At 45.1% G+C, this 21,104-nt stretch overlaps 1 protein-coding gene across 2 annotated transcripts in view; it reads right to left on the reverse strand.

The window, feature by feature from the left end:
- The window catches only part of LOC137352226 (zinc finger protein 362-like), a 55,530-nt gene that overhangs the window by 22,422 nt on the left and 12,004 nt on the right, over positions 1-21,104 (reverse strand). The window contains exons 2-3 of one of the 2 annotated variants that reach the window (XM_068017466.1): positions 8,112-8,179; positions 3,778-4,018 (exon numbers count right to left, since the gene is read on the reverse strand). In XM_068017466.1, the coding sequence (XP_067873567.1) occupies positions 3,778-4,018; positions 8,112-8,174 (304 nt within the window). In that variant the 5' untranslated portion in view covers positions 8,175-8,179. Of the gene's footprint in view, positions 1-3,765; positions 4,019-8,111; positions 8,180-21,104 lie in introns of both variants that reach the window. The other variant, XM_068017464.1, reaches the window with a different exon arrangement.

The following is a 21,104-nucleotide window of genomic DNA, read 5'->3' on the forward strand; positions in this document are numbered from 1 at the left end:
CATCATTTCCTTCTCAACTGTTGGAAAGTGCATGTGTGTGGATTCTGGGGGGAAATACAATCAGGATTGAGGTGGCCACTTTTGTGAGACCTCAAGAGAGCAAGCAACCATGCTGTATCCCAGCAAGATTCAACACCTACAGGAAAGGAGGGGAGAAAGCTCGAGGAACAGGAAGCAGCAACAGATCCTCATCCTTTTCAAACCCGTTTTATTATAATCTGGTATATTTAATTTGTAGTTATGCAACACCTTATTGAGGCAACGGTGTAGCAGAACACCACACTGTGGCAAACCTCAGGTACTACAACAATGACTGGTCTCTCACTACAGAAATTCCTTACAGTCTCAAACAAGATACTACTGCAAAAAAGCATGACTTTTATTTTCCCTATTTCTACCCAACTCTCTCAATCCATTAAAGTGAGACTTTGGAAAGGGAGCAGATGAGGGCCACAAGCTTAATTCGCAGTTTAAATTATTCTAGTTACTAAGAGAGCTGGGCCTCCACACTTCACAGAAGTGTTGACTTTGGGGTGATCTGATCGAAGTTTATAAGACGGTGAAGGAAATAGACTGTTCGTCATTTGGTAGTACAGAACTTGAGTATTGCTGAAAATAGAGACATGTTGTCGAAGCTTTTCGTCTTGCACTTATCAGGACAATTCGCAAGAATACCAATGTAAGGGAAAGCAACAACTTCTCATACAGTACAAAGTTGTTGTTTTCACTTACATTGGTATTCTTGCGATTTGTCCTGATGAGTGCAAAACGAAAAGCTTCGACATGCCTATTTGCAGGAAAACTGAAATAGACTGTGTTGGTGGAGACAGTTTGCTTCAAGGTTAAGGAGGATCAGGAGTCATAATTATAAGTTGTATACGGCCAGATCGAGGTTAGATGTCAGGAGCTGCTTCTTTTTCCAGAGAGTATAAACCTCTGGTACAGGCCGCTGACTCGTGCAGTGGACACTGATTCACTGAATTCCTTCAAGCAGAAGCAGGACCTGTTCCTGGCTGGAATGGAGATCACCTTGTACAAGAGGTAGGTATGGTCAGAATGATCGCCTGAGGCAGTCTGAGTGGAATATTATTGATATTTACCCCCCTCCCCCACTCAGTTGGCCTGGGTTTTTATTTGTTTTCTCGCCTCTCCCAGGAGATCACATGGCTGTTGGGTTGGATGAGGAGTGTTGTGACAATTGAGTGACCAGTGGATCTAGTCCCAGCCCTATGTTGGTATGCTGAGGTACCATTCCACTCGCAGCTTCATTGAAGTGACTTTTACCGGGCAAGTCCAGTAAATGTTTGCAGGGTATTCGACTGGGTGAAGGTGAGGGGGAACATAACTGAGCCTAATGTCCACACACACAGCACTTTCTAGCAGGGTCACTGAACAGTGATCAGGAGCACTGGACAGCGGCTGACCTTTGATCTCTCAAGCCTAAGATGCCTGGGCAGATTGTAGAGTTGTTTCCCACTGCCTTGGCAGAGATTAGTTAATCTAGCACACACCAGGGGTCAGATCAGGTATCTCCTGATGTGTACTGCTTAGTAACCCAGTGCATGAAGAACAGTCTCTGGGAAAAAGAATTTGTGATTCAGACACTGACAGCAGGGTGTTCTGGAGCACCAGTCCCTGGCTGATGTTAGCCACAACAACAGTGCCAGATATGTCCAATTGCCCAACAATTCTGATAAAGCGGCCAATTTGGAAACATTAACTTTTCTATTTTCTTTAGTGGTGATGACTGACGCGCTGACTGTTTGCAGAATTTTGTCTTATATTTTGACTAACAGAGCCACCTGGTGTAGAGGACAATGTACTGCAGAAACATAACAAACCTCTATATTCCACTCAACTTCTTCCAGCCCTGATCAAATGGCAGCGACCCTGGGACAAGTGACAGCCTTTTGGCTCCAACATCACTAGACTGCGATGACAGACCCATCCACACATTCACTGATTACCAGACTTGTATCCTCTGATATACCAGAATCAAACAAATCTCAGATTTTCAGTCACAACCAGAGACATTTACTTTCTCTTCTTACAGCCCATTGGGCTGAGATTTCTGCGCACTCTTTCTTGATTTCTCTGACTGAAATGTCAGAGGAAGCAAGATGCAGCTATGGAGGTACAGCTATCCCAGCATCCACTGCAAAAAGGAAAGTCCTCTATTAAAACTATGAGGCCAACAGTTTCAATAAAGACTTTTATTACTGAATGCTGGGATAGACCTGCCTCCACAGAGTGTCAGTTCATTGGCCTAAGGTGGGAGGGCAGGTCATGGGTTCACCCACGAGTCTCCTGCCAAATATGGGACAGTTGGTAGGTCTTGTATATAGAATGTAAGCAGTGGCTCCTTGGTTGGATGTACTGCCCAGTGCAGAGCTCAGTCACCCAGCAATGTCCAAGGTTTTACCTCCATTCTGCACTGTGCAGCTGATCTCAGCTGGCATGGTGATAGGCATAAGGTGCGACAGCTAGTCTAGATAGCAGCTGTGGCTCAGTGGGCAGCAACCCTGCCTCTGAATCAGAAGGTAGTGGGTTCAAGTCTCACTGTTGAGACAGGAGCACATAACCTTGTCTGACATCCAGCAGACGACTGAGGAAAGGTTGCACTATCAGAGGGTGCTGTCTTTTGAATGAGAATTTAGGGTCCCAGCTACCCTCTCAGGCGAACCTAAAAAATCCTACAGCTTTATTTCGAAAAACAAGTGAGCTCATCCTGGCCAATACTTATCCCTTGTCCCAACTTCACTAAAACAGAAAATCCAGCCATTTATCACGTTGCTATTTGTGGGAGCTTGCTGTGCGCAAATTGGCTGCTGCATTTCCCAGAGTACAATAGTGACTTACACTTCAAAAACTCTTCATTGGTTCTAAAGAGTGGCCTGCAGTCAAGTAAATACAAGTTCTTTCTTTCTTCGCATCCCTGAGCTAGTGAGGGGTAAAATCTGCCAGAGTTCACATTCCTGGTCTCTTTCCAATGACTCGTGCAGCAGACCTGTAGATCTGGGTATCACATGAGGGACAGGTACTGGGGTACCACTCACTGTCAGGGTTCAGGTATTAAGAATGGTCATTTTGGCCATCAACTGCAAGTGGAACAGTTCCGTGACAAGGCAAAGCAAAGCAAATCTCAGGGGTATCAAAAACAAATCAAACTACGGCAGCACGTCTGTCAGCATTTGCGGAGAAAGGAGAAAAGCTAACATTTCACCCAGAGAGCCTTCACCTGAAACGTTAACTTATCCCTTTCTCTCTCCACAGAGGCTGACTGACCTGCTGAGTGCTTCCAGCCATTTTTCTTTTATGTTCCTTATCTCGGTGGTACTTGTTATGAGGCCTGAGGGCCAACGGCAGCCTCCTCCTGCTTCACGTGCTTCAAGGCGTCTTTCATGGCTTGCGTGGCTGAGGGATGTTGACTTGAGCTGGATTCATTGTGTTCTTTCCCCTTTGTCGCTCCCCAGTATAGCAAGAACATGCTGTCAAGAGAGTGGGTTATGCCAGCTTCCATACAGAGAGTGAAAAAGGCCCTATTATAATGGAAGTATTGTTCCTATAGTTTCACCCCTTCCTTTTTCTGTAAGAAAATGCCTGGCCACCATTTGCCAAATGCCAACAGTGGCACGACTGAAACCAGGTATATCCCACGGTTGGTATGGGACTCAAAGCACCACTTCTCCTCCTGAGGAAACAGGTCAGATATAAATTAACGTTCAACAAATGTCAATTAGCGTGCGAGAAAAAATATGTCCTTACAGTTCAAAATACCTGTTACAGAACTGGTAGCAGGTCTGGCGTGGAGGGCCACGTCCGGCTGAGGGGCCTGTGCGTGGACCTCCGACAGCTGCTGCGGCTTCAGGATGGACAAGGGCGACTGGCCGCTCTGCGAGGTCGATGGCAGCAGCAGAGGCTGCTGGGATTGCACTGACGAAGGGGACATGTGCGGTGGGCGGATCTTCTCCGCCATTAGCTGCTCCTTGATCTTGTTTATCAGCATCAGGTTATCAAGCTGGGAGGAGGGGGACAAGACACCGAAGAAATAAGACAGTCTAATAATTAATAACTAAACAGGTTTACTGGGATCATAAACCTGCACATATGGTGCCCACAAGCATCCAATACACCAGTGGAATAGTCTGTGTAAATACTGCGGGATTGTTACCAGACCTGTATTGGTCAGTTTTTTTTAAATTGCTCTTTGGGCGTGACTGTTGCTGGCAAGGCCAGCATTTATTGCCTATCCCTAATTCCCCTCCGAGTGGCTTCCTAGGCCATTTAAGAGTCAACCACATTGCTGTAGGTTACGAGTCACGCATAGGCCAGACCAGGTAAAGACGGCAGATTTCCTCTCCTGAAGGATATTAGTGAACCAGATGGGCTTTTACGACAATCCAGCAGTTTCACGGTCATTATTCTCGAGATTAGCTTTTTGTTCCAGATTTAATTAATTAATTGATTTTAAATTCCACCATGAACTCACATTTCTGGATCATTGGTCCAGGCCTATGGATTACAAGTCCAGTAACATTATCACTATGCTACCACCCTCCTATAGTTAACTGCACTGTCCTAAAGTCAAAGCTCAAACTCCTGTCCTGCTTTCCACCACCACCCCATTCCTGTCCAAAACATTCTGGGTCATGCTGACATACAGGTCCTTGGGCAGCCACTACCCTGTGCGTCCTTCTTAAGCAGCCATGTGACCCCAGGCGGGGAAGGTTGGCAAGATGGTTGACTGTAGGGGGTTATCACACCAGACACTCACCTTAACCCTAATCCCAATCCTAAACCTAACGTGCACTTTGCAGCAGAGGTTACTGGACAGCGATCAGGAGCAAGCACCCAATGTGATTACCCCCCTCCCCCAAAGCAGGGGTTCTGCAGCCAATTGTTGCACCTGAATAATGGTCCCAAACAGAATCAATGAACTCAACACAGACAGAAACTGGGAGTCATGATGACTCAGCACCATGTGGCTGGTGCATTCATTAAATGAGCCACAGGGAGAGCTGCATCATTAGGGGCGGCACAGTGGCGCAGTGGTTAGCACCGCAGCCTCACAGCTCCAGGGACCCGGGTTCGATTCCGGGTACTGCCTGTGTGCAGTTTGCAAGTTCTCCCTGTGTCTGCGTGGGTTTTCTCCGGGTGCTCCAGTTTCCTCCCACAAGCCAAAAAAGACTTGCAGGTTGATAGGTAAATTGGCCATTATAAATTGTCACTAGTATAGGTAGGTGGTAGGGAAATATAGGGACAGGTGGGGATGTTTGGTAGGAATATGGGATTAGTGCAGGATTAGTATAAATGGGTGGTTGATGTTCGGCACAGACTCGGTGGGCCTGTTTCAGTGCTGTATCTCTAATCATAATCTAATCTAATCATCACTATTTAAGAAAGGTTGTAGAGATAAGCCAGGGAACTACAGACCAGTGAGTCTCATGTCAGTGGTAGGGAAACTATTGGAGAAAATTCTGAGAATCTATCTCCACTTGGAGAGGCAAAATTTGATTAGGAATAGTCAGCATGGCTTTGTCAGAGGGAGGTCATGCCTAACAAATTTGATTGAATTTTTTGAGCATGTGACCAGGTGTGTAGATGAGGGTAGTGCAGTTGATGTAGTTTACATGGATTTCAGCAAAGCCTTTGACAAGGTCCCACATGGGTGACTTATCAAGAAATCAAATGCACATGGGATACACGGTAACTTGATAAGGTGGATTCAAAATTGGCTTAGCTGTAGGAGACAGAGAGTGATGACAGATGGCTGTTTTAGTGACTGGAAGCCAGTGTCCAATGGCGTACCACAGGGATCTGTGGCTGGGTCCCCTATTGTTTGTCATTTATATAAACGACATAGATGACTATGTGGGGGGTTGGATCAGTAAGTTCGCGGATGACACAAAGATTGGCCGAGTGGTTAACAGTGAGGTGGAGTGTCTTAGGTTACAGGAAGATATAGACGGGATGGTCAAATGGGCAGAAAAGTGGCAGATGGAATTTAATGCTGAAAAGTGTGAGGTGATACACTTTGGAAGGAGTAATGTGACACGGAAGTATTCAATGAATGGCCTGACACTGGAAAGTTCCGAGGAACAAAGGGACCTTGGTGTTTTTGTCCATAGATCTCTGAAGGCAGAAGGGCAGGTTAATAGGGTGGTGAAAAAGGCATATGGGACACTTGCCTTTATCAATCGAGGCATAGATTACAAAAGCAGGGAGGTCATGTTGGAGTTGTACAGAACTTTGGTAAGGCCACAGCTGGAGTACTGTGTGCAATTCTGGTCACCACATTATAGGAAGGATGTGATTGCACTGGAGGGGGTGCAGAGGCGATTCACCAGGATGTTGCCTGGGATGGAACATTTAAGCTATGAAGAGAGGTTGGATAGGCTTGGGTTGTTTTCACTGGAGCAGAGAAGACTGAGGGGTGACCTGATCGAGGTGTGCAAGAATATGAGGAGCATGGACAGGGTGGATAGGGAGCAGCTGTTCCCCTTAGTTGAAGGGTCAGTTACGAGGGGACACAAGTTTAAGGTGAGGGGCGGGAGGTTTAAGGGGGATTTGAGGAAGAACATTTTTACCCAGAGGGTGGTGACGGTCTGGAATGCCCTGCCTGGGAGGGTGGTAGAGGCAGGTTGCCTCATATCCTTTAAAAAGTACCTGGATGAGCACTTGGCATGTCATAACATTCAAGGCTATGGTGTTTTAATGCATCGGTGCAGACTCGATGGGCCGAAGGGCTCTTCTGCACTGTATTATTCTGTGATTCTGTGATTAATTGTATTTCATTGGCTAGGAAGCATGTTGGGATATTGCGCAGTTGTGAAAGATGCTATATAAATGCAAAAATATCTGTTTCTTTACTTTCTTCAATCCTAACACCACAATTATTGCACACCTTGCAGTTTAGTGACTTAAGTTAGAGGTTTGGCAGTAACGGTTTTTCAGATCTGAGTTTGTCAGAACATTCGACAGCTGAGAGGGAATGTCCCATGGAATGCAGGAACCTCCTGTCTCTGAGCAGTTTCAAGAAATGAAACAAGTTATCTTTTGTATTTTATTTTCCCCTCTTGGATGTGTCCCTGCTTCATGTATCCTCTGTAGCCACACAAATGGGAAGGTGAACAACTCATAGCTTCTACCAATGAAGTTGACCATTAGAGGGGTCGCGAGTGACTCAGAAATGACCCTTAACCCCATTCCACCTCACTCCTTCTGCCTCTATGACCAACCATGCTTTGGCAGGGCATGGTGTCATCTATTGGGTGGTACATATTGGTTGCCAACGGTTGGGTGGCACATGCTGTGCTCTCCATGGTCTTACCCACATGGACGGAGATGGCCAACCTTTTAATGTAACCATTACAGGGGGCCATTGGTAGACAGCCTTCTTGCCCACTTAAAAGAATAGGGAGAAAAATTGATTGTTTCATTTGCATGAATTTTATCCTCAATCGACGTGAGGTTCCATGAACATGTCAGTACCAGGGAATGGCTCCCACTTCATTTCAGGCACCCAGTGTCAGATCATGCAGTTCCAGACCAGGGAGATGCAAAAGTAGAGTTCCCTTTAATCCGAACAAGCAAGGGTACATTAGCCCCATCCTCGGAAGAGTGGCCTCCACTGTACCAGTTTGCCATTTGTAATTTCCCACACCAGCTGACCTGTGACCTCTCTGAGAGCAACTGGAAATTTAGTGCCAATTTCTGTTGAGATTGGGCAGCAGTGCTGAGCTTGCAAAGGTCTGGCTTGAGACTGCCCATATAACATAGGACCCTTACAGCCCACATAGAGGAGACTTTGATCCCATCAGCCTGGGCTAGATTTGCACAGAGCTTCCATGGGTGAAAAGTCAGCGTCTAACCCACTGGGGCACGCAGAACCCCCCAATTTATTTTAGAAATATACGATGGGTCATTGCAATGACTGTAAAGAAACTATCGACACCAAAATGCCAGCAGTATTTACTAGGGATATGTTGGCGTGCATTCCCGCCTCATGTTTCTGCCTCCGATATAAAACTTCCGTGAGCACAAAGTGCCGCTGTGTGCCTCAATGTTGGACACTGTTACATTTTTTTAACGCGGTGTCTATTCACTCGTACCTGGCTTGACATGGTGGGTGGTGGAGGCCAGAAATACGGATTGTTGAATCGCGGTTCAGCCATGGTAACTGCAGAAGAGAAACAAAAACCTCAAGTTACAGTAGTTGTGCGGCAAGCAACGCTTTTCCCCTCAACTCCTTAAAAAAGCCAACTTCATCCCAGACCGGAATGTTGCTCCTGGATCTGGGAAGGTTCTTCTAACCCTATTCATAGCAACAGGAGTAGGCCATTCAGCCCCTTGAGCCTGTTCTTGCACAGGACACAAGAGTTTGTTGTCTGTTAGGAAACCTGCCTCTCTCTCCTCTATTGTCCAACTGTTCCTCATCCTCACTGCTGAAATCATTTCTTGTCTTTATTTTATCAATACATCTATGGTAATTTTCCTCGACTTTTTTATTTCTACCAAGTTAGAGACCCTGTCCCCTCTCTGCATTTACACTGCATTAAAATCAATCATCGCCTCCTGTATCTCATTCTATCCCAGGACTTCAAAACTCCTGATTGTTCATTGTATATTCATTGTGTTTAATTGGATGCAGGTGGTGGGCATCAACTGGGGATTCACTTGTGCTCCTATAAATAGGAACAGACTGAAACTGTGATTGTTGGGTTAGGAGGTGCATGTTTGTAATAAATACTTGCAGAATTGTGTACAGATTGGCTCCAGTTCTATCCTTCACCACCTGGCTTTCTGGAATATAACACTCAAAACTTCCCTTTGCCCTACAATCTAGAGGTTTTTAAAACTCAAGCTTAGCATCAACTAATTACTAGATTTCTACATTTACCTTGTCTCTCTTTTGATCGTTAGAATGCTCTATGATGCTCTGTGCCCCTGACATGTGGAACTCTCCTACAGCCACTTTACTTTGCCATCTGTCCCTTTACCTTAAATAACCTTTCTATTAACCTGCCTCTTTGACACAGCCTTCACTTCCTTCTTGGAGAGCGGCTCTTCCACCTTGAAAAGGGATCAGACACATTTGTCAACGATGTACTTATACGTAAGCTGTAGCTTTGCACTGTAGGCCTTAGCCGTCCACCCAGGTTTCTAAATTTGAAAAGAACTGCGAAATTTCTGACAAACTGACTAAGCAAGACCACTGTGTCTGCAGATCATAGCCTGCGACTTAGCTTTGTATTCCCTTGAGTACAGAAGGTTAAGGGGGTGATCTGGTTGAGGTGTTTAAAACGTTAAAAGGATTTGATATGGTAGATACCGAGAAACTATTTCCTCTGGTGGGGGAATCAAGAACATGGTGACATAATCTTTAAATTAGAGCTGGGTCATTAAGCAGCAAAATCAGGAAGCACTGCTTCACGCAAAGGGTAGCAGAAATCTGGAACTTTCTCCCCAAAAAGGCTATGGACTATTGGAGCTTTGAAGACTGAGAGCAATAGATTTCTGTTGGGTAAGGATATTGAGGGACATGGTGCAAATGCAGGAAAATGCAGTTGAGATGCAGATCAGCCACGAACTAATTAAATGGCTCAGCAGGTTCAAGGGGCTGAATGGCTTATCCTGTTCCCAACGTTTCTATGAGTGATGGACTTCTGTGAGATCAAACGGATGTATGGTTTTCGGCAGGCTATAGGTATTAGAGGATGGTATTACTGATTTGCTGCATCTCATTCAGCTCTTAGCCTTTAGTGTGTTATAGTATAGCAAGAGTGTGGTGTGTATATGGAAACCATACACAACAACCAGTCTCCACCAGCTCACCAATGTTCGTCCCCCTTCTCCTAACTCACACTGAAATTTCAAAGATATCAATGGCCCTCCAGTGCCTCTCGCACACAACTATTCTTCATGTGTGTCGACACAGTGAGTATTGGGAGGCTAATTGACTAGGCCTAATCCTATCCCCACTCCACGTCCGTACTTCGGGCAACAGCTACTGGACAACAGTCAAGAACAGAAACCTGGCGGATTTTTCCCTTTCTCAGCTCAGGACACAATGAAACCAACTATACTTGGCTTGGTTTAGATGCAGGGTCATCGACCTGGAACAATTAACTCGCTTTCTCTCTCCACCGATGCTGCCAGACCTGCTGAGTATTTCCAGCATTTTCTGCTTTTATTTTTTTACTTGGCTATAGACTCGACTGAAATCGCTTAATACAGCACAGACCATGGATTAAACGTGTGTCCTTTCTGGTCTGCAGGACTGGGCAGCACCACACACTGTGTACTTAACAACTGAGCCACTGGGGAAGCAAGCTCCCAGGTTTATAGTCTAGATCATGGCCTGTGCACAGCTCCTGTTACCCCAATTATGTGTTACAATAACAAAGTGAAGCACTTCATATTTCAGACCAGCTCCACATAAAACTGAAAACAGTCCCTTGGACTGTACAAGGGAGGACCACATGACATTTACTATGAACAACATATTGCAGAGTTGTTACTAGGATCCTGCAGTACCTTAACCAGCCTGTCTGTGTCACTAAAATAAAAGCAAAATACTGCGGATGCTGGAAATCTGAAACAAAAACAAGAAATGCTGGAATCACTCAGCAGGTCTGGCAGCATCTGTGGAAAGAGAAGCAGGGTTAACGTTTCGGGTCAGTGACCCTTCTTCGGAACTGACAAATATTAGAAAAGTCACAGATTATAAGCAAGTGAGGGGACCCTGAGCTTCCGGTTGCTTGCCATTTCAACACTCCCCCCTGCTCTCATGCTCACATCTCTGTCCTGGGATTGCTGCAGTGTTCCAGTGAACATCAACGCAAGCTCGAGGAACAGCATCTCATCTACCGATTAGGCAAACTACAGCCTGCCGGACTGAACATTGAGTTCAATAATTTCAGAGCATGACAGCCCCCCATTTTACTTTCATTTTTAGTTATTTTTTCTTCCTTTTTTTTACATTCTTTTTTACATTTTTTACAATCTTTTTTTGCATTTATTTCATTTCATCTTAGTTTGTTCAGTTTGCTTACCCACTGTTTTTTTCAGGGTTTTTTTCAGGTTTGCACTTGCTGCTGTTCAATATTCAGTGTATTCACACCTAATCTGTACTAATGCTTTGTCTTTCAACACACCATTAACATATTGTTTGCCTTTGCTCCGTGACCTTTTGGTCAGCTATGTGGCCTGGTCCAATCTGCACCTTCTCCTTTGTTATCTCTTGCCCCACCCCCACCTCACTTGCTTATAATCTGTGACTTTTCTTATATTTGTCAGTTCCGAAGAAGGGTCACTGACCCGAAACGTTAACTCTGCTTCTCTTTTCACAGATGCTGCCAGACCTGCTGAGTGATTCCAGCATTTCTTGTTTTTGTTTCTGTCTGTGTCACTGTTGAGTGCAGAAAAGTTTCTTTAAAAGAATGGTGCCACTGACAGACATGCAGCCTTGCTGAAGGTTTGTTAGAAATGCTAAATCTAACTGCAACAGAAGTTTGAAAATAAAGGCAGTAGCAACTGGACATACTCAGCAGACCAGGCAGTCTCTCTGGAGAAAGAGAAGTCAGTCAGTCTACATTTCAGAGAGCAGAATAGTGCTATGTGCTGGCGGATCCCCCCGTGGCATTGCTCAAGGGTTAGTGTGGAGCATTATTGTGATATTTAGTTGCCAACCCTGGCCTGTCTCTTTAAGGCCATTGTTCCAAGTGTTCACTGTGGGGAAATGTTATATACAGACAAATTTAGATAATTGCTTTTAAACCACTGATGCCAATCACTGGACAACTTCTTGTAAATTTCTGACACCTGGCCTGCAGAAGCCATCATGAAATGACAGATTTCCTATCCCAGTTTTTCAAAATCGCTTGGCAACAGCAATTTGAAATCTGATCTCTGGACAGTGACAGACTTGTTCTAAATGAGGCATTTTAAATATATGCTAGCTGATCCTCTGTGGCATTGCTCAGTTAGTTCAGGGCAGAGAGTGGGACCCAGCTGTTGAGCAATTTTGGCTGTGCATCTGCTGCATTTCATTAGTAGACTTTGCAGACTGGTGTTTGTTAACTGATTGTTGACTGGCAATTTGCAAAGTTCCTGAATTGTGATTTGTTACTGTATTATGAACATGCGATTTGAGCGAAGCTGGGGTGCACAGGGTCGGAAATGTGCTGAAAAACATTCTCTGCTGTGCCTCTGACTCCTGCCTTTTCCAGAGAGCAGGACCGGTGGCATAATATGTGGCCAAATCGACAGGGCCAGCACAGCCTCTGCCACGTTTCCCATCATTTGTCCAGTTTGAACACTGCATTCAGGGCCCGCCTGCAATTCCCGGTATCCAGCGTTCAGTGCTTGGAAGAGGGAGCCTCCGAGGTATAGTCGCTGGATTGAGCCTGTGTAAGCGTTCACAGAGCACGGCCCGACACAGGAGATTCCGAAAAGAAATGATTTCCCTGACACTGCCTTATCCTCCCATGGCCATCCCTGGCACCTGTCTCAACGAGGCTCCATCCTGGGTCTGGCACTATTCCTTGGCACAGGCTGGGGAGCTCCTCTCCAACATATAAACAACACTGAGGACCAGATGGTACATTCAGATCAGAGACGTTTCCATGGCAGGTGGAAGCCCTGCACGCTGATAGGTCTCCCCAAGTGGAAGACCAAGTGTTCCATTTTTACAACAGGACTGACAGATAAATAAATATAAAGACAGACAGAAATCTATCCCAGGCCAATTTTTCTCTCCGCCTCTCCTCTCCTGCAGGCGTTGGCTCACTGGTTCTCCTCTGACTCCTCTTTCACATCACCATTATTCAACAACTGACAGCAGGACCACGGTTGGCATCATCATGAAGCTCAATCCTTTCCTCAGTTGCTGTCCACCCATGCTCATGTCCAGAAACATCCATTGGTCAGTGATGAGAAGTGGAAGCCTTGGCTGAGTTTTTCCTGACTACAGCCTGGAGGCAGTGTGCTATTAGCTTGTACAGATCAGAGCAGCAGGCAACGCTTGCATGTATCTCACATGTGGGATATTCATTCCGTGAGTAAGCACCAGCAGTAACCAGGGCACCTCTATGAGCACCAATGCCATGAGGCACCAAAATTCTCTCCGAGCAATCATTGCACCATGGCGCCATAAACTAACCAACCAACTTCTGAATAAAACTAAGACCAGCCACCCATCTCCCCCATAGATTGCTGGTAAGCTTCTCATCCTATAGATGAATACGATTGTCACCAAAGCCCAACAGTTTCACTAATGTCCTTTCGGGGAGAAAACCCACTACCTTTATTCAGTTTGACTTCTATGTGATTCCAGTCCCACACCAAAAGGGATCTGCCCTCTGCAGTGAGCCACTCGCTAAAAAAGACCAAAACAAAACAGATACTCGGTTGTGACCATGGCATCCAATCAGGACATAAACTCCCCACCTAACAGCACTGAGGAGCACCTTCACCACACGGACTGTAGCAGGTCAGGTCAAGGACCCACCACCCACTCAAGGGGTGATGCCCACATGCCAAGAATGAATAAAAAGGGATCCTTGCCTTTATTTGCCAAGGCATAGAATATAAGAGCAGGGAGGTTGTGATGGAGCTGTATAAACGCTAGTTAGGCCACAGCTGAAGTACTGTGTACAGTTCTGGTCGCCACACTATAGGAAGGATGTGATTGCACTGGAGAGGGTGCAGATGAGATTCACCTGGATGTTGCCTGGGCTGGAGCATTTCAGCTATGAAGAGAGACTGGATAGGCTAGGGTTATTTTCCTTAGAGCAGAGAAGGCTGAGGAGAGACCTGATTGAGGTATACAAAATTATAAGGGGCATAGATAAGGTAGATAAGAAGAAACTTTTTCCCTTAGCGGAGGGGTGAATAACCAGGGGGCACAGATTTAAGGTAAGGGGCAGGACGTTTAGAGGGGATTTGACGAAAAAGAATTTCACCCATAGCATACAAGGCTTTGGGCTTAGTGCTGGAAAATGGGATTAGAATAGATAGGTGTTTGATGGCTGGCATGGACACGGTGGGCTGAAGGGCATGTTTCTGTGCTGTATAACGCTATGACTCTATTGGTGGGCACCACCCAAAATCCATAAACCTAGCAAACACTTTTTCAGCTGGTTCTGATACACATAAAGACGTGTGGAAGGACAATAATTGCGGAAGAATTGTTGGGGTTGCCACAATGGGCTGCCACTCTGCAGAAGACCAAATTGGACAAACTGACTCTGTGACACTCCACTCCTCTTCGCAGGGCTCTGCCTTTCCAGCTTTAATATCCTACACCCACATTGTAGACTAATTAACACCAAAGACTCCCCAAAACACCAGTTGAGCTGCCTGGCCCCTGCCAGAGCTGCAGGTAAACAGCTGCAATTGGCCTGACAATCCCCATGACTATGAAGAAGAGTACAAAGGCAGTGGTTTCTCCTCCTGATCGCTATTCAGGGCTTTCCGCTACTGCTGTCTGAATGCCAGAACTTGCTTCAGCTGTGGTACCCTTCACAGTCAAATAGCCTACTGAAAAGACTCACACATAAACTATGGCCTGAACAGATAAGGTCTGAGCCCCTCAATTAGATTCTAGCCTACAACTCACTACCAGATATCTATTTTCCATTCATAAACCATTCAAAGCCCTTGCTTAAATCCTGTCCAGACAGCCAGTGCAATACTGAGAGACAACTGCACTGTCGCAGGTGCCATCTTTCAAATGCAATATTAAACCAAGTCCCTGTCTATTCTCTCAGCTGGGCGTAAAAGATTGAATGGCACTATTTTGAAGAGAAAAAGAAAGTCTTGCATTTATGTCGCACCTTTCACAACGTCAGGATGTCCCAAAGTGCTTCAAAGCCAATAAAGTACTTTTGAAGTGTAGTCACAGTTGTAATTTAGGAAACGCGGCAGCCAATTTGTGTGCAGCAAGCTCCCACAAATAGTGTGTTAATGGCCAGCTAGTGATGTGGGTTGAGGAATAAATATTGCCCAAGACACTGGAAGCTCCTCTGCTCACCTTCCAGCCTCCACTTAGCATCTCATCCATAAGAGGGCTCCTCTGACAGTGCATAACTCTCTCAGTACTGCGCTGCAGTGTCAGCCTAAATTTTGTGCTCAATTATCTGGAGAGGGACTTAAATCCACAACCTTCTAACTCAGAGGAGAGTGTGCTACCAACTGAACTGTGACTGATGGCAGATCAGGAGAGTTCTTTCTGTAGTACTGACCAATCAACATCATTGAAACAGATTATCCTGTCATTAGCACATTAGCTGTTTGTAGAAGCTTGCTGTGCCAAATTGGCTGCTGTGTTTCTTGCATTACAACAGTGACTACACTTTTAGAAAAAGGTACTTATTTATTTATTTTATTATTTAGAGATACAGCACTGAAACAGGCCCTTCGGCCCACCAAGTCTGTGCCGACCAACAACCACCCATTTATACTAATCCTACATTAACCCCATATTCTCTACCACATCCCCACCATTCTCCTACCACCTACCTACATTAGGGGCAATTTACGATGGCCAATTCACCTATCAACCTGCAAGTCTTTGGCTGCGGGAGGAAACCGGAGCACCCGGCGGAAACCCACGCAGACACAGGGAGAACTTGCAAACTCCACACAGGCAGTACCCAGAACTGAACCCGGGTCACTGGAGCTGTGAGGCTGCGGTGCTAACCACTGCGCCGCCCTTCATTGAGTACATAACCACTTTGGGATGTCCTAAGATTGTGAAAGACACTACATAAATGCAAGCCTCTTTCCCTCTGTCACTCTTTGTCAGTTCCAAGTCTTCGAACAGTCCTGCTACATGAACAATCACTAGGCAGTGTTTAACAGCTTTCAGAATTAATTAATAAATATGGCCTAGAAAAACATATAGAGATAAGAACCTCCCCTCGGCACACGTCATTGCCCCTTTTGAGCAGAGTGACTTGGAGCCAGAGAAACATGGTTGTTCTTAACCTATGGGCTTGATCAGGATTGTCCCTGATAGGGTACTGGTCACACTTACACCTAAACGGGCTCAGCTCACACCCATGATGCTTGGTGCATGTAGCACGATACACTGGGAAGGTCTGGGGGCTAGCATGTTAATGATAGGATACTGGCTGTCCATGTAGCACTGGCACTTTGTTGACTATGAACCTCGTGCAGGTATTTAACCATGGAACAACAACAAAAGGAGCATATATGGAGTGGCCCTAAAGGAAGGAAAGGGAGATTGTGAATCGTAATGAACAGTTTCTGAGGCAGGCTTCTCCAGTTCCAATGGCTGCAGTGTGACTGCCCTGAAATTCAGGTGTTCGAGGTAGAGGAATCCCCATTTGCATAATCTTCAGGGTGCACAGTTTACACATAGGCTCTGAGTGTTGATTGTCCTTAGACCCACACTGGAATACGCAGAGCATATGGTATGCCTCAGGCCTTCATGGCAATAATAGTGGGCGAGCAACCAATGCAACAGCTACTCATTGGCTTATAACCAGCTGACTCATTAGGTGAACATCCCCAGAACTCTCCTGAATTCCCAATCTCAGCTGTACTGCTCGGTGGAGGCATTGACTGGAAAACAGTCAATGCAGGAGGGAAGATCAGAGGGGAGGACCATTCTGCTTTTCGTTCCGATGTGATTTTTCATATCCCATCCACACATTATGTCTTGCAGTATATTTCATAAACCTACTCCAGCCTGGGGCAACCTTCCGAGAGCTCTGCATTGCTCCTATTCTGGCCTCTCGTGCATCCCCAATTTCCTTCATTCCACCATTCGTAGCTATGCCTTCAGCAGTCTGTGCCCTAAGCTCTGAAATTCCCTTCATAAACCTCCACAGTTCTCTCTCCTCCTTTAAGACTCTCCTTAAAACTTAACTCTTTGGCCAAGCCTTTGGTTACCTTTCCTAATATCGCCTTATGTGGCTCGGTGTCAAAGTTTGTCAGATAGCGCTCCTATGAAGTGCTCTGGGATGTTTTAGTATGTTAAAGGGATCATATTAATGTAAGTTGTTATGCCTCCCATGTTGGCATTCAATTCAAATCTCAATTCCCTCATAATGGTGAGTGCAGTTTAAACTCAAAATCTTAAAAGTCCAATGACAAACCACTATAACCCAGTAGGTGCTGCATCATATCCGGAGTGATGGAATGTAGGTCGAACATCCCCTCCCTCCGATTCTCTTTGTTTCTCTTCACGTTTTCTCCCCTCTTCTCACCAAGACATGGTTTATCCTGGACTACTATTCCCCTGGTGCCCTCTAGCACCTTGCCCACGAAGCCATTCTTCATGGGTGGGGCTGGCCACAGAGTTTTCGACCACGAGGATAAATAACAGACCGCACTTCTTTTGGTGCATCTTTGCTGATGGCTGCGCAGGTCAATCCTTGAGAAGCAGGTTCTACCACAAGTGCCGGACATGAAGTTGCCAAGTGACGCTGTAAGTTGTTCTTTTTGACTTTGGGACCCCACAAATCTACTTCTCCTGCAAGTGCACTTCCGCCAGATGCTGCAGGGTGGCATTCAGGAATGGGAACCTTGACCAATTTTCCTCTTTCAACTTGTGGCAGTGAGGCCAATTTAGGCACCCTTAGCGCCCAACGAAGATTAGCTAACTCAGTATTTGGGATCATAACAGTGACCGTCTTTGTCTGCACAGCTCAGTTACTCAGTGCCTCCCCACAACTGTTCACAGAGTTTCCAATCTCAGCTGTGCTGCACTTGCGAGTCACTAAAAGGAGAACAGAACCATGGAGTTAAAATCAGAGGGGAGGATCATCAGGAGAAATTCACTTCAGGTACCTCCTGAGGCCTTGCTCAGAAGTGACACCATCGGAGGACTGAAAGTGGGTTGCTTGTTCTTCAAGAGAAAAGCAAGCCTGAAGAGATACAGAGAGAAAGCTAAGGAGGAAGGAAACAGGGGGGAAAACATACACCTGGAAAACTTTTTTTTTCAATAAGAGAGCCAAATGAGAATGATACATTTAGTTTGCACTCCAATTATATTTATTAGTCCAGTATTCCTTGGTTAAAGATAATTTTACTCCATAGCTTTCAAGGAATTCAGTTTCATCTGACTGAAGCCACATGCAAGGACACTGAAAAGTTCAAAAGCAAAATATGGTGGATGCTGGAAATCTGAAACGAAAACAGAAAATGCTGGAAATACTCAGCAGGTCAGGCAACATCTGTGGAGAGAAAAGCAGAGTTAACTCTGTCTCTCTCTGCACAGATGCTGCCTGACCTGCTGAGTATTTCCAGCATTTTCTGTTTTTTGGTTGTGACACTGAAAAGTTATTGGATTTTTGGTATCCATCCAATTCTCCCACTTCCTCGTGCTGTGCACTATCCATGGGTATCAGCAGCCATACATCACATATATGACAGTGAAAGTGGGCGGGGTATTTGGCTATGTGCACTTGGCGGGTTGGGGGAGGGGGCTGGGGAGCCTGCATTACACTAAGGACTGATCCCACCCCAGATACACAAACACTTTCCAAAAGAGTCACTGCACCGCGATCAAGAGCAGGAACCATATACGATTTCCCCCCTCACTTCTCCAGATGTACCAAGGCCAACCTTATCCTTCAATGACACTCCGTCTGAGAATACCTATTTTAACGTAGACGGCGAACCGTACTTGGCAGCTGCCTGCTGTGTGTGGGTGAGATTTTGCCTCAGTCTCACTCATTTGCAATTACTTCCAGCGATTTTAAAAAGAACATCAATATGACATGATGGAAGAGTTTGCAGGGAAATCCCACTATATTACTATAATGTGAAGTGCAACTGACATCAGCAAATCATCGAAGAGTTCTCAAATGTCAGAAACAAGCACTTCAAGTGCCAGGAAAGATTATCGAGGTGTCACCGGGATGGCACTGACCTGCCTGACTCCCTATGTTATAGTACAGACAGCCAAGCAGTGAAGGATAGAACTAGAGTCCAACATTTACAAGCTTTTATTTACAGAGATGCACACCACCTACATGCACCTTCAAACCCAACCACCACAGTTTCAGTCTGTTCCGCTTTATAGGAGCACAAGTGAATCCCTAGTTAATGCGCACCACCTGCATATAATTAAACACAATTAATATACAATTAACAATTCCCTTCCCTTTGAATAATTAAATGCTTACCTATACAACCAAAATTTCAAAATCAAATCAGATCAAAAGACCCCCATATTCTGTACAAGACATTACTTTCGAGACACACCCCCCTCCTCTAGGAACCCTAACAATTTCTGCGCTACATACGTTTCTTTTTGTAAAACAATCTGACAGTTGATGACCTGCACCCACCCATTTAATTTTAGAGATTTCCTTTCTCTCCAGCATTTGTGTCAAGCCAGCAAGGTCTTTTCTCACTCACTTTTTGTAGAGTGCACATTATCCCATAATGAACGATTATCTACATAACATTCAATCAGTATACTACCTTCAGTACCTCCATTGTACTGAATCTCACTTAAAATATTTGACAAATAGAATTCCATTTTCACTGCCTCTAAAACAGCCACTGTTTCGGCAGCCAGAGTGTTTTTAATCAACCCTTTTTCTTTTCTTAGCTTCACAAGCTAAAGGACAGCATTTCCTATCTCACACAAAATATAATGAAACCAATTGCACTAGAATACCCAAAAGGAAGAGTAGCATGTGAAGCACTGCTAAAAATTATTTCATGTTCTTTTGGCTCATATAGATGGGAACTTAAGTATGCATTTCTCCAGAATTAATTTTTTCAATGTTTTATTTGCCCTTAAAACATTCTCTCCTTCAGGGTGTTTCATCGTACAACTTAATTTCAACACATCAAAACTAGCATGTGGTCTAGTCTGAGTGCACAACCAGTTCAACTGACCAACCAAGCTTCGCAATTGCCCTGTCACTTCTTTATATATAAACATCATCTTTCTGAGCTGATCAAGTAGGATTAACCGGGATGAGAATAACACCCTCTAAATAGGATTGTTGAATTAACGCTATTTCAGACCTACTTTGCTCAATATCTAACCCAAAATAAACGCCTCACAAGCCTGACTCCCGTTTTTAAATTTTACCCTAATCTTATTAATTAAAGTCCATTGTTAGAAGGATTACCAGCTGTCGTATTCATGACCATGATGTTCACATTTTCACACATCCCTGAACTCGTCATTGGTAAATTCCCCTCCAATATCAGTCAGAAACTTCACTGGTGTTCCAAATCCAGTCCCTGTCCATTTCTCCATGATTTTATCTATAATCGCCCTTTTGTTCTTACTATGCATTACCGTCGAAAGATTAAAGCTGGTCCCCAGGCCTATAACATGAAGGATGAAAATACTTCTGTCTTTGTTCCATATCTTTTTTATCCATGGCAACTACCTCGTTAAAGTCACGAGCCAATGGAAACGCAGAAACATAGAACATAGAAAAATAGGAGCAGGAGTAGGCCATTCGGCCCCTCGAGCCTGCTCCGCTATTCAATACGATCATCGCTGATCATCCAAACTCAGTAACCTGTTCCCGCTTTCTCCCCGTATCCCTTGATCCCATTAGCCCCAAGAACTATATCTAACTCTTTCTTGAATATATTTCATGATTTGGCCTCAACTGCTTTTTGTGGTAGAGATTTCCACAGGTTCACCACTCTCTGGGTGAAGAAATCTCTCCTCATCTCAGTCCTAAATGGCTTACCCCTTATCCTTAGACTGTGACCCCTGGTCCTGGACTCCCCCATCAGGAAATTCCTTCCTGTATCTAGTCTGTCCAGTCCTGTTAGAATTTTGTAGGTTTCTATGAGATCCCCTCTCATTCTTCTAAACTCTAGTGAATACAAGCCTAATCGACCCAATCACTCTTCATACATCAGTCCTGCTATCCCAGGAATCAGTCTAGTGAACCTTTGCTGCACTCCCTCCATAGCAAGAACATCCTTCCTCAGATAAGGAGACCAAAACTGCACACAATACTCCAGATGTGGTCTCACCAAGGCCTTGTATGATTGCAGCAAGACATCCTTGCTCCTGTACTCGAATCCTCTCGCTATGAAGCCAACATACCATTTGCCTTCTTAACTGCCTGCTGCACCTGCATGCT

The sequence above is a fragment of the Heterodontus francisci genome, chromosome 37 (genome assembly GCF_036365525.1).
Source record: "Heterodontus francisci isolate sHetFra1 chromosome 37, sHetFra1.hap1, whole genome shotgun sequence".
Taxonomy (NCBI): Eukaryota; Metazoa; Chordata; class Chondrichthyes; order Heterodontiformes; family Heterodontidae; genus Heterodontus; species Heterodontus francisci.